The sequence below is a fragment of the Salmo salar genome, chromosome 15 (assembly GCF_965601325.2).
Source record: "Salmo salar chromosome 15, fSalSal1, whole genome shotgun sequence".
Classification (NCBI taxonomy): Eukaryota; Metazoa; Chordata; class Actinopteri; order Salmoniformes; family Salmonidae; genus Salmo; species Salmo salar.
The window spans coordinates 72,640,790-72,659,287 of record NC_138305.1 but is presented as its reverse complement, the minus strand read 5'-3'; the positions used below and the strand labels follow the sequence as shown (position 1 = coordinate 72,659,287).

The 18,498-nt window shown below is 44.7% G+C and overlaps 1 protein-coding gene across 2 annotated transcripts in view; it reads left to right on the top strand.

The window, feature by feature from the left end:
* Positions 1–14,536, top strand: part of sema3h (sema domain, immunoglobulin domain (Ig), short basic domain, secreted, (semaphorin) 3H) — a 33,366-nt gene extending 18,830 nt beyond the window's left edge. Inside the window, exons 9-17 of one of the 2 annotated variants that reach the window (XM_045695986.2) lie at positions 2,392–2,464; positions 9,657–9,801; positions 10,084–10,303; positions 10,394–10,482; positions 10,589–10,630; positions 10,972–11,126; positions 11,443–11,504; positions 12,135–12,277; positions 12,375–14,536. In XM_045695986.2, the coding sequence (XP_045551942.1) occupies positions 2,392–2,464; positions 9,657–9,801; positions 10,084–10,303; positions 10,394–10,482; positions 10,589–10,630; positions 10,972–11,126; positions 11,443–11,504; positions 12,135–12,277; positions 12,375–12,827 (1,382 nt within the window). In that variant the 3' untranslated portion in view covers positions 12,828–14,536. Of the gene's footprint in view, positions 1–2,391; positions 2,465–9,656; positions 9,802–10,083; positions 10,304–10,393; positions 10,483–10,588; positions 10,631–10,968; positions 11,127–11,442; positions 11,505–12,134; positions 12,278–12,374 lie in introns of both variants that reach the window. The other variant, XM_014146347.3, reaches the window with a different exon arrangement.
* Positions 14,537–18,498: the final 3,962 nt, after the last annotated feature.

Genomic DNA, 18,498 nt, shown 5'->3' with positions numbered 1-18,498 from the left:
CACATACTCACTCTAACGCGCATGAATGCTGGCCCGCACGCACACACACGCACACGCACACACACACACACACACACACACACACACACACACACACACACACACACACACACACACACACACACACACACACACACACACACACACACACACATACACACACACACACACACACACACACACACTCAGTGATGGAAGAAGTAATCATAACTAATTATCATACTTGAGTAAAAGTAAAGATACCTTAAAGACATGCTCTGGAACTTTGGCGCCTATATTGTAAAACCACGTTTTTAGGATCTGAACACATTTCATTTTAATTTCATTTAACTAGGCAAGTCAGTTAAGAACAAATTCCTATTTACAATGACGGCCTACCCCGGATGACGCTGGGCCAGTTGTGTGCTGCCCTATGGGACTCCCGATCACGGCCAGATGTGATACAGCCTGGATTCAAACCAGGGACTATAGTGACGCCTCTTGCACTGAGATGAAGTGCCTTAGACCGCTGCGCCACTCGGGAGCCCATAACTAAACACTTTTCTGCATTTAGAATTTCAATAAAAACACGTCACAGTGTGAACATGTTTTTGAACACATGAACCCTAAAGTCGATGTCCGCGCCCCCGCGTAAATCGAATTAGCATAATACACAAATCCCCATCAAAACCCATCTGTTTAAACTAGAGAGATCAGTTTTTTTTGCATGGGCTGCGTCTCAATCCACCACATCCACCAATGGCAGCCTTCCGCATTTGTAGTGGAAGGTGGCCGAGCTACAGCGTTCGGCGTTTGTCAGACCATGAGACATCCCGAAAATTGGTCTTTTCACCAGCACATCTGTAGCATCCGAACAGTTATCGCTACACACTAATATGACCCCTCTATGGAAAGGTGAGACTCTCACGAACAAGTACATTTTGGTTTCGCTCTAGGACTCCCACAAGCCTCACAAGACTCGTCTGAAGGAAGCCCAGTACCAGTTTGCCCGGTACCAGTTTAATTAATGATTGATCACTTTATAGGGAAGTAGTTGAGTGCCCAAAAGGTTTTGTTAAATATGGGTAAAAAATAAATTAAATCATTTCCTGGTCTTTCTTATCTCTCAGATAGAGGACAGCCATTTTAAGTCAAACTTCCTTTTGATTTATTTTTGGACTATTTGTTTTTCCGTGTTTGGATCTGTTATTCAATGCATTTCTATGCACTAAAAGCAGTAAGACCAAATTCAATGTTTCCTCAAATAAATGTTTTAATATATTGTTTTGATACCTGAAGGGGTCCTTAAATTAAAAAATCAAATAGTTAAATGATCATTGGTATGACCATCTTATAATAATTTGATATGTTAGTTTACTAAAACCCCCCGGCTTAGACACTAAACACTGGTGGTGGGGTTTTAACACTGTCGGGTGTAGAGCCGTATTTGCATATTTTCAAGCATGCCTTTAGAGTGAATGTGAGCGATACCAACCCTGGCTGTGTTTGTTAGTGACGGAGACAGGCATGTTGCATTCAGTAACTTCTGTTCCAAATCATTCACCAAGTGGCTATCTAAGTGAATGTGTTTCAATTAAAAGTAAATCCTTTATGACCACATATTATACATTTCTTAAGGCCTTCAGTTATGGCCTAGTTATCCTCGACATTGTGGTCTGATAATCCTGGCACATTGGCCCATCAGACGTGCAAGTCACAACACACTGGTTTGCGAAGTGTTTAGTAAATCCTATCGGAATCCAGGAGAATATCCAACAATTGGAATATTTTATCACCCACAACCGCCACTCAGAATGACTGCTCGGTGAAAGATTGAACAAACTAAAGTACCTAAACCATCTAAACTGGAAGTAAAAGTATCTGGTTTTAAATGTACTTAAGTACAGTGGTGGAGAAAGTATTCAATTGTCATACTTGTAAAAAAGGAAAAGGAAATGCTATGCATGAAATTCCTTATATTAAACAAACCAGACAGAACCATTTCCTTTTTCTATTGACCTTTTGGAGGTCAGGGAAAATGTATGGGAGTATAGAGTTTATCTTTTCTTTAGGAATGTAGTGGAATAAAATGAAAAAGTTGTTAAAAAAAATAAGTAAAATACAGATACCCCAAAAAACGACTTATGTAATACTTTAAAATATTTGCACATAAGTACACCACTGCGGGCACGCACACACACACACACACAAACACTTAAACACATACACACAAACACACACACACAGATACACACATGCACGCACACACGCAGGCATAGAGAGAGATAACTCACACAATCCTACCACAGTCTCAAACTCTGTTATGTCACTTATTTACTGAAAATCAGCCCTATAAACAGTTTGACCAAAGTCTATTACCTAAGTCATGTGTCCCATCTCTTCTCCTTCCAGAGGACATCTTTATCCTCCATGATGGAAAGGACAAGAAGAACCCTCTGATCTACGGCCTCTTCACCACATCTAGGTAAGCCAGCCTCCGGCACACAGCTCACCACAACCCCACTGTCATTGGAATAGTCATTTGTTTCCCATGGCTGATGTTATGTAAGTCTTATGTAGCTGTTATAAGGCATTTAGGAATGCATACATGAGGGGTCCCCAGACTAAGGTAAAGTATTACCAGATATTTAGCATTGTTTGTGTATCCCAGAGCTGCCACTGAGGGATTCACTGATGTAAAGCAGTTGTGAGACCGTGACAATGACGCACAAACGCTTTAAATCGTTACTTTTGTATGGGGCGGCATATTTTTGTTGTCCGTTGTGTTGAGTTGTACAGTGTTTTATTGTGACAGTAGTTTGTGTTCGGTTTGGCTGCATGGCGAGTGATTAGCGGCTTGAGTAATACATGCTGTGGGTTAGGAGAGAGGGAGAAAGTGTGCGTGTGCGTGCAGACGTGCATGTGTATGTGTGTTTGCAGAGGCCGTCATGCCCATAGGGGGCACCAGGCCACGTGCCTCCTCAGATTTGTCCTGTTTTTAAATTCAGATGTTAAATGAATGACTAAACTTCATTTTTAAGCCCACGTTTAATCATCAGTATTTATATATAAAGATCTGTCAGCCGTATTTTGCAGAGGTGGCACACTGACAGGACCAAGCAAAGAGTACCCTGGTTCCGTCCAAGGTGCACAGCGGAGCAAAGATATGCTAAGCAGGACGTTAGATACTCTAGTGCGTGCAGACAGTATCGTCAGTGGAGGAGGAGAGAGAGTGTCGAGTGACACGTACATAATTAGGTTTTAGCTTCCGTTTATGGGCAGGTGTCATAAACTTCGTCGTCTGAAGAGGAGAAATCATCGGACCAATATGCAACGGGTATATTGCTCATCTTCGTATTTATTGAAGGCAAACACACTTAAACAAACATAACGACGATAACAGTCCAGTAAGGTGCACAGACTAAACCGGAAACAACCACCCACTGTAAGGGCCGTCTGAGGAAGTGGACCAAAATGCGGCGGAGTTAGTGTTCAACATGATTTAATTAAACGGAACACTATGCAATTTACAAAAACAAGAAAACTGACAGCCAACACAGTCCTGTCAGGTGCAACCACTGTGACAAGAACAATTACCCACGAAACACAAAGGAAACGTAGGCAACTTATGTGTGACTCCCAATCAACCACAACCCTCTACAGCTGTGCCTGATTGGAAGTCACACGGCCAAAATCAACGAAACAATAAAAAACACACACTACCTTCTGCCACGTCCTGACCCAACTACACCCTCTACTGGTCAGGACGTGACAGTACCCCCCCCACAAAGGTGCATACCCCGAAATGCACCTACACAAAACACAGGGGAAAAAACGAAAAAAAAAAACGAAAGAAATATAAGAAATAATCCCCTAAACAAAAAGGGAGGGAAGGGAGGGTGGCTGTGCTACACCTTCCCTCCCCCAACCCACCTATCCTGGAGGTGGCTCAGGTGCGGGACGTAAACCTCGCTCCACCTTCGGCGTCGTCCACTTTGGTGGCGCCGATAGCTGCGCCGGGCAGACGGGCCACTCGGCTGACCCTGGCAGACGGACCACTCGGGCTGGGCCGGAGGACAGGCGGGCCACTCGGGCTGGGCTGGAGGACAGGCGGGCCACTCGGGCTGGGCCGGAGGACAGGCGGGCCACTCGGGCTGGGCCGGAGGACAGGCGGGCCACTCGGGCTGGGCCGGAGGACAGGCGGGCCACTCGGGCTGGGCCGGAGGACAGGCGGGCCACTCGGGCTGGGCCGGAGGACAGGCGGGCCACTCGGCAGATCCGGCACGGCGGGCCACTCGGGCAGATCCGGCACGGCGGGCCACTCGGGCAGATCCGGCACGGCGGGCCACTCGGGCAGATCTGGCTCAGGATTCACCAGGCTGGGGAGACATGAAGGGGGCCTGGCTCTGGGCGCAGGCCCTGGACTCACCAGTCTGGGAAGACCCGCTGGAGGCCTGGTTTGAGGAGGTGGCACAGGAGAGACCAGGGTGGAGAGACCCACTGGAGGACTGGTCCGTGGAGGAGGCATGGGCTTGACCAGGATAGGGAGACCCACTGGAGGACTGGTCCGTGGAGGAGACACGGGCTTGACCAGGATAGGGAGACCCACTGGAGGACTGGTCTGTGGAGGAGGCACGGGCTTGACCAGGATAGGGAGACCCACTGGAGGACTGGTCCGTGGAGGAGGCACGGGCTTGACCAGGCTGGGAAGACATGCAGGAGGCCTGGTTCTGGGCGTAGGCACAGGACGTGCAGGGCTGGGAAGACATGCAGGAGGCCTGTTTCTGGGCGCAGGCACAGTCTTTACCAGAAAACCAGCACGCACCTCAGGACGAGTATGGAGAGCTGCCTCAGGTGACATCATTCGCACGACACGCTCATTAGGGCAAATGCCGTACTTTATGCACCACACTAGCAGCTCTCTCATCTCTCTCTCCTTTAATTTACCCATTAACTCTGTCACAGTCTCTGCCTCGTATCCCTCGCTCACCTCCAATGTCATCCCGACTGGCTCTGGTTCCGACCTCGGTTCCGCCGACTGTCCCGTGTGCCCCCCCAAAGAAATGTATTGGGGCTGCCTCTCGTGCTCATTGCGCTCTCTCTCCTCTCTCTCGTTACGCTCTCGCCGCTTCAATCTCCCACTGCGGGAGGCGATAATCCCCAGCCTGAGTCCATGGTCCCTCTCCGTCCAGGATTTGTTCCCAAGTCCATTGGTCCATCACGCTGTACTCCTGCTGCTCCTTCCTCCTCCGCCGCTTGGTCCTGGTTTGGTGGGTAATTCTGTAAGGGCCGTCTGAGGAAGTGGACCAAAATGCAGCGGAGTTAGTGTTCAACATGATTTAATTAAACGGAACACTATGCAATTTACAAAAACAAGAAAACTGACAGCCAACACAGTCCTGTCAGGTGCAACGACTGTGACAAGAACAATTACCCACGAAACAAAGGAAACATAGGCAACTTATGTGTGACTCCCAATCAACCACAACCCTCTACAGCTGTGCCTGATTGGAAGTCACACGGCCAAAATCAACAAAACAATAAAAAACACACACTACCTTCTGCCACGTCCTGACCCAACTACACCCTCTACTGGTCAGGACGTGACACCCACAAACACAAGTGAAAACGAACACACTAAATATGGCCTCCAATTAGAGACAACAAGCACCAGCTGCCTCTAATTGGAGGTCATTGAAAAAACACAACATAGAAAGAGAAACCTAGAATAAACATAGAAATAGAAAATATAGAACATACATCAAAACCCCGAAACACACAAAACAAACACCCCCTGCCACGCCCTGACCAAACTACAATAACAAATAACCTTTTACTGGTCAGGACGTGACAGCAGGACTCACTTGAACGTATGTTTGTAAATTAATTTGATCAATCTATGTAGCGTATTGATTTGCTCTTGATGAAGAAATAAAACAAAAATGTTATGTTGTTTCTATGTAATACTAGCCACCTAGCAATTTTATGAAATTGGCTTTAGCTAGCTACCAAGCCGTTTCAGGCTATCAATCAAGTTAGAAGTAGTGTCTCTAACTATCTTATCTGGCATGCCTGCTGGCAAGGTTATTAGACTTAAGAAAATACAAACATTTGTTTAATTACTGGGTTATGATACTACAGTGCCTTCAGAAAGTATTCACATCGCTTAACTTTTTTAAATTTAAAATGAGATTTTGTGTCAATGGCTTACACACAATACCCCATAATGTCAAAGTGAAATTATGTTGTTCGAAATTTGTACAAATTAATAGAAAAATGAGACGCAGAAATGTCTTGAAGTCAATAAGTATTCAACCCCTTTGTTATGGCAAGCCTAAATAAATTCAGGTGTAAAAATATGCTTAACGGGTCATGTAATAAGTTGAGCCGCACACTCTAGGAGCACAGATGCAATAATTTAATAACCTAATATCCAACGTTTCGACAGACAAGCTGTCTTCAAGTGTTCTACTCCGATTGAATATCCCTTTGAGCATTGTGAAGTTATTAATTACACTTTGGATGGGGTATCAATACACCCACTCACTACAAAGATACAGGCGTCCTTCCTTAGTTGAGAGGAAGGAAACCGCTCAGGGAGGCCAGGCCAATGGTGACTTTAAAACAGTTACAGGGTTTAATGGCTGTGATAGGAGAAAACTGAGGATGGATCAACAACATTGTAGTTACACTACAATACTAACCTAAATGACAGAGGGAAAAGAAGGAAGCCCCCAAACAGAATAAAAATATTCCAAAACATGCAACCTGTTTGCTATACGGCACTAAAGTAAAACTGCAAAATATGTGGTAAAGAAATTAACTTTATGCCCTAAATGCAAAGCCTTATGTTTGGGGCAAATACAACACAGCACATCACTGAGTACCACTCTTCATATTTTCAAGAATTGTGGTGCCTGCATACTGTTATGGGTATGTTTGTCATCGGCAAGGACAAGGGAGTTTTTAGGGATAAAAATAAATGGAATAGAGCTAAGCACAGGCAATATTTTGGAAAGAAAATCTGGTTCAGGGTGTTTTCCAACAGACACTGGGAGACAAATTCACCTTTCAGCAGGACAATAACCTAAAACACAAAGCCAAGTATACACTGGAGTTGCTTACCAAGACGACATAGAATGTTTCTCAGTGGCATAGTTAGAGTTTTGACTTAAATCTTTTGACTTAAATCTAAAATCTATGGCAAGACTTGAAAATGGTTGTCAATGATCAACAACCAAATTGACAGTTTAAAGCTGATTCTAACATGTATTGACTCAGGGGTGTGAATACTTACAGCTGAAGTCGGAAGTTTACATACACCTTATTCAAATTTACAATTCCTGACATTTAATCCTAGTAAAAATTCCCTGTCTTAGGTAATTTAGGATCACCACTTTATTTTAAGAATGTGAAATGTCAGAATAATAGTAGAGAGAATGATTTATTTCAGCTTTTATTTCTTTCATCACATTCCCAGTGAGTCAGAAGTACACTCAATTAGTATTTGGTAGCATTGGCTTTCAATTGTTTAACTTGGGTTAAACGTTTCGGGTAGCCTTCCACAAGCTTCCCACAATAAGTTGGGTGAATTTTATCCCATTCCTCCTGACAGAGCTGGTGTAACTGAGTCAGGTTTGTAGGCCTCCTTGCTCGCACACGCTTTTTCAGTTCTGCCCACAAATGTTCTATAGGATGGAGGTCAGGGCTTTGTGATAGCCACTCCAATACCTTGACTTTGTTGTCCTTAAGCCATTTTGCCACAACTTTGGAACTATGCTTGGGGTCATTGTCGATTTGGAAGACCCATTTTCAACCAAGATTTAACTTCCTGACTGATGTCTTGAGATGTTGCTTCAATATATCCACATCATTTTCTTTCCTCATGATGCCATGTATTTTGTGAAGTGCACCAGTCCCTCCTGCAGCAAAGCACCCCCACAACATGAGGCTCCCACCCCCGTGCTTCATGGTTGGGATGGTGTTCCTCGGCTTACAAACCTCCCCCTTTTTCCTCCAAACATAACGATGGTCATTATGGCCAAACAGTTCTATTTTTGTTTCATCAGACCAGAGGACATTTCTCCAAAAAGTACGATCTTTGTCCCCATGTGCAGTTGCAAACCGTAGTCTGGCTTTTTTTGGTGGTTTTGGAGCAGTGGCTTCTTCCTTGCTGAGCGGCCTTTCAGATTATGTTGCCCGATTTTGGGGGGGGGGGGGTGTGCTGCGTAATTTGTGTGTGTGTGTGTGTGTGTGTGTGTGTGTGTGTGTGTGTGACAAAGAGAGAGAGATAGACAAAGAGAGAGAGAAAGTGGATTGTCTGCAATGGCACATTCTCTCTGGGTTGTGTGATTAGTGTGGAGGTTCAGAGAGGTTCTGGGAATAGCCCAGTAAACCAGGCTCTGGTAGCATGTGGGCTAAGGGCCATGTGGTGGAGATGGCTCTGGGGTTGACCGTATCTGGGAGGGGTTTCACTTGTAAAATATGCATTTAGAAATCTGCAATCATGGAATCTGTGACACTATATTTCACTGCGGATGGTAGTATGATTGATGGTGGTATGGGAGCATCCTTATCCTGATGATAATCATTGGCTTCAGTGAAGACTGATCTGATCCAGAATCAGGGTTGAGACACGCAAGCTTTGACACACACCTCATCAGTATACTGATGCACAGCATATTGGCCGGTGTTACCTACTGTTGATTTTTCTGTGTAACATTTCTTGTGTTGATTCAGGTTTTAAATGACCTATGGAAGTGTTAAATGAACACTAACTGGTGTAAAATAAGCCCAGTGTTGGTGTTAATAACCAGTGTTAACCCAAAGCCAAGCCCAAAATTATCATATTTCGCCGCATGCTCTATAGCTGGTTCATTTTTTTGTAATTGTTTGTTTCAATATCTATGTTTTTGCATCTACATTGATTGATTAATTCATATTATGGCATTCAATATAAATAACGTACATTTTTCATAAGATAGTCCAATCTGTAACTTGGATTTATTGCACCCGTTACTGAAATGGTTGTTCCAGTTTAGATGATTTAGGTAGTCTCATATCTTAGTCTTCACAACCTGGCAGTCATTGTGAATGCAGGTTGCTGATGAATAACAATGCTAATTGTTGGATATAGCCTCTCTGACTTGATTCCAATAGGAATTACACATCACTTTGCAAGCCAGCATAATGTGACTTGTAGGCGGCCTGTAAACCAGGAGTTTTAGGCCACTGTATTAGGGTAAAACTGGGCCCTCAAAATAAGACCTTTTGAAATATGTATTGTATTGTCTTAAATAAGAAAACATTTATTAAAACAGATTCGCTTAGGATCTCACATGGTGAAGGCCACAGAACAGAAAGTGTCACTAACAAATACAGTCATGGGTGGTAACTCTACAATTCACTCGAAAGGCACACTGGGAAATATGCAAATAAGGCTTTACACTAAGTACTGTGTTAATTTGACACTGAAAAGTGTGGACCCTAATAGACACTGGACCAGTGTTAAATGTAACACTCTCAGTGTTGATTTAACACTAGATCATTTGCTTGTGTGACATACAGACAGTACTGTCTGTCGTAACAGATGATAGCAGACACATAACAGACTGGCTGTGTGAGTTTTACTGTGTTTTACAGTAGATTGACAGGCAATAACCTTCTCTTCCCCACAGTGACATTCTGAATGGCTCAGCGGTGTGTGTGTACCGCATGCAGGACGTGGTCCGGGCATACAAAGGAAACTTCTACCACAAGGAGGGACCACAGTACAAGTGGGCCGAGTACACAGGAAAGATCCCCTACCCAAGACCTGGCACAGTAAGTTCCCTTCTAATGAGTTCATTCCCCGTCCATCATTACTCACCATATTCTGATTCATCATGTAATACTAAATGTACTGAGGACGAGGTTCTCTGCCAATAAAAGGAATGCAAGCACTGTCTTTGACCCAACTCTAGCTCAACAACAACTCTAGTACAATGGGCCAACTATTTTCTTCTCAACCTTAACTGAAACCCAACATTAACCATATTATGTCCAACTCCATCCATGTCTTTGAATGCTTGATGCCAATACAACTCTCTCTCTCTCTCCCTCCAGTGTCCCAGCAGCACATACGGTAGCTACAGCTCTACCCGGGAGTACCCCGATGACGTCATCTTCTTCAGCCGTACCCACCCTCTGCTGCAGGAGGCGGTGCTTCCACTGGGAGGGCGCCCCTTGTTGGTCAGGGTGGGAGTGCACTACAAGTTGAGCCGACTGCTGGTGGAACGAGTAGAGGCAGTGGATGGACAGTATGACGTCCTGTTCATCGGCACAGGTGTGTGCGTGTGCGGGAAGAGGTTTTGCTTGTGTGTGTGCGTGTGTGTGTTTGAGTACATTACAAGCAGGAGTGTCCTCTGTGTTGCAGACTCAGGCCAGGTGCTGAAGTCTATCCACCTCCCTAAAGAACACGGTGTCCCTCAGGAGGTCACCCTGGAGCAGCTGCAGGTTTTCCAGGTACAACGCTGTAACCTTATGTAAAAAACAAAAAGGATTCAAAAGTATCTGTTGTGTCTTCTGTCCTCGGTTTTACTCTAACATATTTTCCCCTCTCCCCCCACAGCACAAGTCACCTGTCACTACCATGACACTGTCCAAGAAAAAGGTAATAATGACACCCCCCCCCCCCCCCACACACAGTCATCTCTCCACCTTATATCGACAAGGAGAGCTTCATCACCCAGTTGCTATGGTAACCGCCGAGGATGAGGCCCGGCTCACACTGAGATAGGGAATCTACATACACACCAGTAAACATGCTCTGTAGCAGCCAGTCTCAGTCTTATGTGAACGTTAAAAGTGTGAATCAGCGACGGCATGAATTCCTGACACAACCGATGGTTGTGGCTGCTGCTCTCTGAGCCACATTGGAATGATCTGAATGTCTTTCTTCTCTGTGTTCTTTGTGCGTGCGTGCGTGCGTGCGTGCGTGCGTGGCTACAGCAGTGGCTGTTTGTGGGTTCTGCAGAGGGTGTGGCCCAGTTGGCTCTGTTCCAGTGTGAGTTGTACGGCCAGGCCTGCGCTGAGTGCTGCCTGGCCAGAGATCCCTACTGCACCTGGGATGGACACGCCTGCAGCCCCTTCATGCCCATCGCACGCAGGTGGACCCGCTCAGCACACACTTAACCCATTTATGAGCCAACACATAAATTGTATAGCTAGCACTTCCCACAGTTATATTACTAAACATGACGTTATAAACTAAACACGGAGTTTATATGGAGTGAAAATTAAAGTTATGTTCTTTTTAAGTCTATGACATGCCAGCTTACGTTCATATACCCAGTACTCACTCATCCAACACATGTAGCTATAAGCCTGCCCTACTCATATCCACATAGGCATGTGAACATGAATACTCACATTTAGTACATACTCTTATCTAACATGTCTTTTTTGGATTTCTTCTCTCTGAAGGAGGAATGCTCGTCAGGTTGGTGACGAGGAGGATCCTCTGACCCAGTGTGTCATACAAGGAGGTGAGGAGGGACTGTCAAGAGTCGCCCTCTCACAGACGTACACTAGCTTAGGTTTCTATATACACTGAGTACACCAAACAGGAACACCTTCCTAATACTCCCCCCCCCCCCCCCCCCCCTTGCCCTCGGAACAGCCTTAATTCGTCGGGGCAGGGACTACAAGGCGTCGAAAGCATTCCACAGGGATGCTGGCCCATGTTGACTTCAATGCTTCCCACAGTTGTGTCAAGTTGGCTGGATGTTTTTTGGGGGGTGGACCATTCTTGATACACACAGGAAACTGTTGAGCGTGAAAAACCCAACAGCTTTGCAGTTCTTGAAAGAAACCGGTGCGCCTGGCACCTACTACCACACCCCGTTCAAAGGCACTTATTTTGTCTAATCCCATTCACCCTATGAATGGCCGACATACACAATCCATGTCTCAATTGTCTCGAGGCTTAAAAATCCTTCTTTAACCTGTCTCCTCCCCTTCATCTACACTGACTGAAGTGGCTATAACAAGTGACATCAATAAGGGATCATAGCTTTCACCTGGATTCACCTGGTCAGTCTATGTCATGGAAAGAGCATGTTTTGTATACTCAGTGTATAGTAGACATTGTGACATTTTTCTCTGTCTCTATTCAGCCGGTCTGCAGGTGAAAGCAGAACAGAGGATGATGATGGTTGCAGAGGGTAACAGCACATACCTGGAGTGCCTGCCCAAATCCAGACATGCAGCCGTGACCTGGTACAAACAGGCAGGAGAGAACAGCCCTGAGCTGAATCAGGTGCATACTGACACACAGGCAATTACACGCGTGCACACACACATATGCACACATCCACACACAGGTCTAAGAACTCACACTCCTCTCTGTGTTGCAGTTGCAGTCAGGAGAGCAGCTGGTGGTGACAGAGAGAGGTGTTCTGATCAGTCGGGCCGAGACGGGTCACGCTGGTGTGTACCACTGTCAACTGGAGGAGCACGGCTTCCACTGGACCGCCGTCACTGTGCATCTGAGTGTGTGGAGCCCCTCCCGTGCCCTCTCCTGGTCCACCAGCAATCGCAACCCCAACTCCAGCCCAGACGCCTCCCAACCCTGGTACCAGGACGTCATGGCCCTCATCCACCCCAGCAGCCTGGAGCAGCACTGTCAGAGGCTGGGCTTCCGACGACGACGCAACCGCGACCAGGATCAGACCAAGGACAGTGACCACAAGACAGGGGACGGCCACAGGGGCGAGAGGCACAAACATGGAGGCCGAGGAGGAGGTGGAAGAGGAGGCGGGAGGAAGAGCAGGAGCAAACCCAAGCAGAGGTCTCCACGAAGCTCTTAGATGCTCCACTGCGTACAATGTGCTTTCTCCTGACTTACGCTCTCAAAACACTGTCTCACTCTCACAAACACACACATACACATTTACAAAAACTCATATTCATGTAGAATGGGGACATAGGAGGCTCAGTGTGGGCTGGACTCAGAAGTGTGAATGTGGTTGCGTAGCGTGTTGGATGAAGGATGTACAGCATGTCCAAGAGACTGGTAAAGAATATATTAAGGCGTGAAGAGGACCTGGAAGAATGTGGTGTCTCATAAAACAGGAAAAAAAGGCCCTGAAGGTGAAGCTATCTGTCCTAATGAAAGACAGAGAGGGAGTCAAAAGGACACAAGCATGTGAGAGAGACTTAAGTGTCTTCGAGGTAAAAAAAATGTGTGATTTGTCTTTGATGTAAAAAAAAAAAAAAAATTGCTACATTTTCCTTATTTAACTTTGTGTGTCATATTTATTTCTGTTTTGAATCAAACGGTTAGTTTCAGTAGTTGTATGAGGTCAGTTGTATTTAGTAAAAGCTCTGTGGTGTTCATTAGGCTTTCAACTCAAGCTTGACTCCTCACAACTGGCCTCATTGATGCCGGGTGTGTTTGACATTAGCGCACAGAGAAATGAAAAGGGGAAACTCAGAGTCAAACCAGCAAATCTGCCAAAATTAAATGCAGCAAAGCTAAAGCACTTTTAATGCTGTAGAAAAATAAACGTTCGTCTCGAGCTCTGGAGCAGCTGCATAAAAGCAGAGAGGCTTTTTAAATGTGGCCAGACTTCTTTTACCACATAAAAGACGAAACCAATACTGAGCAAGGTCCTCGTTAGTGTGTGTGTGTGTGTGTTTTATTCCCTACCATAAAGTATGATGGAATCCATAAAGAAAGTATTTTAAAATGAAACATGTAATGTTTATGCTTTCCTCAAAGACCTTGTTCAGATCCTCCCTTCATTCATTATATGCGCTTTTTTATTTCACTCTGTAGCCTATATTTACATCTCTGTGCCAATATTTCTTTGCAAATGGAAATAAAATGTTTTCAATTGATCTCTCCCAAGTTAAGGAGACACACAGTGTAGATACACAATTTTGCCAGTATGTTTTCTTACTTTCCCTTTTTTGTGGTATAGGAAGCTTGTCCATCGTCAATAAGACGCACACATGGATACGCACACCCACACTAACACAGCGTGTGGAAACATGATAGATCTGGAAGATGTAATCCATCGTCAACAACCCAGATTTCCTCATTCAATATCTTCCAATTCAAAAATAATTCATTCGACGTTAGCCTGCGGGGGGGAAAAAAACGCAAACATGAATGAGTATATAGAAACAATGAAATAGCCAAGTGGTTCTGACTAACAGGATATCCCGTCGGGTCTGAACTGAAAAAAAGGAAACCGCACATAAAAACATGCTCAGTGCATTGTGCCGTTGGGATGGAGGGAGAGGTGGTTATGTTCAGGCGGGATCTCAATCACCATGGTTCAGATGTGGCTGAACGTCCTCTTCGTCACGTTTGCCTTCTGTAAGCTGCTCTCTCCGGAGTAGCACAGAAACATAACACGCTTCAGAGCCTTCAGGTCTCCTCACGTCCAACTAGGACTTCATCTAAAGGGTAGTGAGATAGCGTTTAAACATATGGTATGTATATTGTTGTGTGTTTGTCTAGGTACTGGTGTCCTCTAAACAAATAAACAAATGAACGTACAATTTACAATGTTGGCTGTTGGCTCAGTATTTGAACACAAGTATTGTGACACTATAGAAAACAAAATACTTTTTTTGTGAGAAGAATTACCTCAGTCCTTGGGCCCTACGAGATAGTGCTTGTAGCTTAAGGTTCTAGCTGTGCAGACAGATATCCCCAGGGATAGTCTGCATATCTGCTATGTTTCTCCCATCTTGAACATCACAAGATTGTAGCAGAGAGGGGCATGGGTGGGGCTCTCACAGCACAGCTGACACACTCTTGGCCATGTGGCAAAAAGCTCTGTGACATCAGAAGTGAAGGGCAATGGTCTTTGTCTCCCTCTGTGGGGAAGAGAGATAAGTACATGGAGAAACAGGTGCAGCCACTGAAGCAAAGCTCATAAGGGACAGATCAAAATTGACTGAGGGCTGGTTCAACTCAAAATAAATAATGCTCCCCCCCCCTAGCATCACTACTCTGGACGGTTCTAACCTAGAATATGTGGACAACTACAAATACCTTGGTGTCTGGCTAGACTGTAAACTCTCCTTCCAGACTCATATCAAACATCTCCAATCCAAAATCAAATCTAGAATCGGCCTTCTATTGCGCAACAAAACCTCCTTCACTCACGCTGCCAAACTTACCCTTGTAAAACTGACTGTCCTACCGATCTTCGACTTCGGCGATGTCATCTACAAAATAGCTTCCAATACTCTACTCAGCAAACTGGATGCATTCTATCACAGTGCCATCCGTTTTGTTACCAAAGCCCCTTATACCACCTACCACTGCGACCTGTATGCTCTAGTCGGCTGGCCCTCGCTACATATTTGTCGCCAGACCCACTGGCTCCAGGTCATTTATAAGTCTTTGTTAGGTAAAGCTCTGCCTTATTTCAGCTCACTGGTCACGATAACAACACCCACCCGTAGCACGTGCTCCAGCAGGTATATTTCACTGGTCATCCCCAAAGCCAACACCTACTTTGGCCGCCTTTCCTTCCAGTTCTCTGCTGCCAATGACTGGAACGAATTGTAAAAAAATCACTGAAGCTGGAGACTTATATTTCCCTCACTAACTTTAAACATCAGCTATCTGAGCAGCTAACCGATCGCTCCATCTCTAAATAGCCCCTCCAAGCTACCTACCTCATCCCCATATTGTTTTTATTTACTTTTCTGCTCTTTTGCACACCAGTATCTCTACTTGCACATCATCATCTGCTCATTTATCACTCCAGTGTTAATCTGCTAAATTGTAATTACTTCGCTACTATGGCCTATTTATTGCCATACCTCCTCATGCCATTTGCACACACTGTATATAGACTTTCTTCTTTTCTATTGTGTTATTGACTGTACGCTTGTTTATTCCATGTGACTCTGTATTGTTGTTTCTGTCGCACTGCTTTGCTTTATCTTGGCCAGGTCGCAGTTGTAAATGAGAACTTGTTCTCAACTAGCTTACCTGGTTAAATAAAGGTGAAATAAAAATAGAATTAACTCAAAATAACGTTTACGACCACAAATAACAATAACCGTAGCGACCCTGTGTTTATAACACGTGGATGTCTATTTTACCACTTCAGCATGCTTCGTGGCACAGTTATTGTCACCATGCAGGGCTACGGGCCAGAAGGTTGAGGGTTCGCCGACCACCACAGACAAGCTCCCTGTCTGTTTCGTTACACTACAATCAGAGCAGGCTGCAGACAAGGATCAGCTGGAGGTAAATTGGATTATCAAACATTTTGATGCCATTTATATTTTTTCACCAACAGGTTTCTGTGCCAATGCACCACACAACCAATAAACAAAGCATACCGACTTCGGGCACTTCAATATCATGGTTTGTGTTTTCAAACACCACAATAAATAGACTACATCAACCTCGACAAACAGAAAATACACCCCTCCCTATCTTATTGGCTTACCCAGTGTTGAAGGCTTGGCTTGACGATCTCTGAATGTCATGAAACTTTTTGGTGTTTTTTTAACAGACGTCTCTTTCCTTCCATCAATTGGCCACTGCACAATTTGGATCGATAGATATTATTTGTCAGTAAAAAAAAAGACATATTTACACAAAGTATTTTTAAAGTGACAGGGATTGCACAATAAAGTCTGGGACTTTTTTTTACATAAATACATATACAACAACATAGATAGAGACAAAAAAAATGCTCTACCTTCAGATGAGTATGAGGGGGGAGTTTAAGTAAAATTCTTTCAAGCTTGTTTGGCTGGTAACTTACAGTGCATTCGGAAAGTATTCAAACCCCTTCACATTTTCCACATTTTGTTACGTTACAGGCTAAATCATCCCCCCCCCCCCCCCCCCCCTCATCAATCTACACACAATACCCCATAAGGACAAAGCTAAACCAGTTTTATTTTTTACATTTAGCAAATGTATAAAAAATTGAAAACTGGATTATCACAATTACATAAGTATTCAGACCCTTTACTCAGTACTTTGTTGGAGCACCTTTGGCAGCGATTACAGAATCGAGTCTTCTTGGGTATGACGCTACAAGACTGGCACATCTGTATTTGGGGAGTTTCTCCCATTCTTCTCTGCAGATCCTCTCAAGCTCTGTCAGGTTGGATGGGGAGTGTCACTGCACAGCTATTGTCAGGTCTCTCCAGAGATGTTTGATCGGGTTCAAGTTCGGGCTCTGGCTGGGCCACTCAAGGACATTCAGAGACTTGTCCCGAAGCCACTCCTGTGTTGTCTTTGTTGTGTGTTTTGGGCAGTGTCTTGTTGGAAGGTGAACCTTCACCCCCAGTGCGAGGTCCTGAGTGCTATGGAGCAGGGGATCTCTCTGTACTTTGCTCCGTTCATCTTTCAGGTCAGGTGATGAGTGGTGCCTGGTTTCCTCCAGACATGACACTTGGAATTCAGGCCAAAGAGTTCAATCTTGGTTTCATCAGACCAGAGAATCTTGTTTCTCATGGTCTGAGAGTCCTTTAGGTGCCTTTTGGCAAACTCCAAGCGGGCTGTCATGTGCCTTTTACTGAGGAGTGGCTTCCGCCTGGAAACTCTACCATAACTGCTTGATTGGTGGCATGCTGCAGAGATGGTTGTCCTCCTGGAATGTTCTCCCATCTTCACAGAGGAACTCTGGAGCTCTGTCAGAGTGACCATCGGGCTCTTGGTCACCTCCCTGACCAAGGCCCTTCTCCCCCGATTCCTCAGTTTGGCCGGGCGGCCAGCTCTAGGATGAGTCTTGGCAGTTTCAATCTTTAGATGTTTGGGGCTACTGGTCAACCATGATGTGCAGGAAGAATCCAAGTGCCACTGAACTAGCACACTTGCCAGAGTCTTTAGGGTGTCTATAGCTAGGTTTCCATCCAATTGCCTACAGATTTTCATGTGCATATTGTAAAATCTTCATAAAAACAATATGTTATTGTAGAATAATCGTGAAGACATCAAAACTATGAAATAACACACATGGAATCATGTAGTAACCAAAAAAGTGTTAAACAAATAAAAAATATTTGTATTATTGAGATTCTTCAAAGTAGCCACCCCTTGCCTTGATGACGGCTTTGCACACTCTTGGCATTCTCTCAACCAGCTTCATGAGGTAGTCATCTGGAATGCATTTCAATTAACAGGTGTGCCTTATTGAAAGTTCATTTGTGAAATTTCTTTACTTCTTAATGCGTTTGAGCCAATCAGTGGTGTTGTGACAAGACAGAGGTGGTATACAAAAGATATCCCTATTTGGTGAAAGACCAAGTCCAGTCTTTCAAGTGCAGTTTATTCAAGTGCAGTCGCAAAAACCATCCAGTGCTATGTATTTTGTATAAAAAAATATATTTCACCTTTATTTAACCAGGTAGGCCAGTTGAGATCAAGTTCTCATTTACAACTGTGACCTGGCCAAGATAAAGCAAAGCAAAGCAGTGCGACACAAACAACAACACAGATTTACACATGGAATAAACAAACGTACAATCAATAACACAATACAAAAA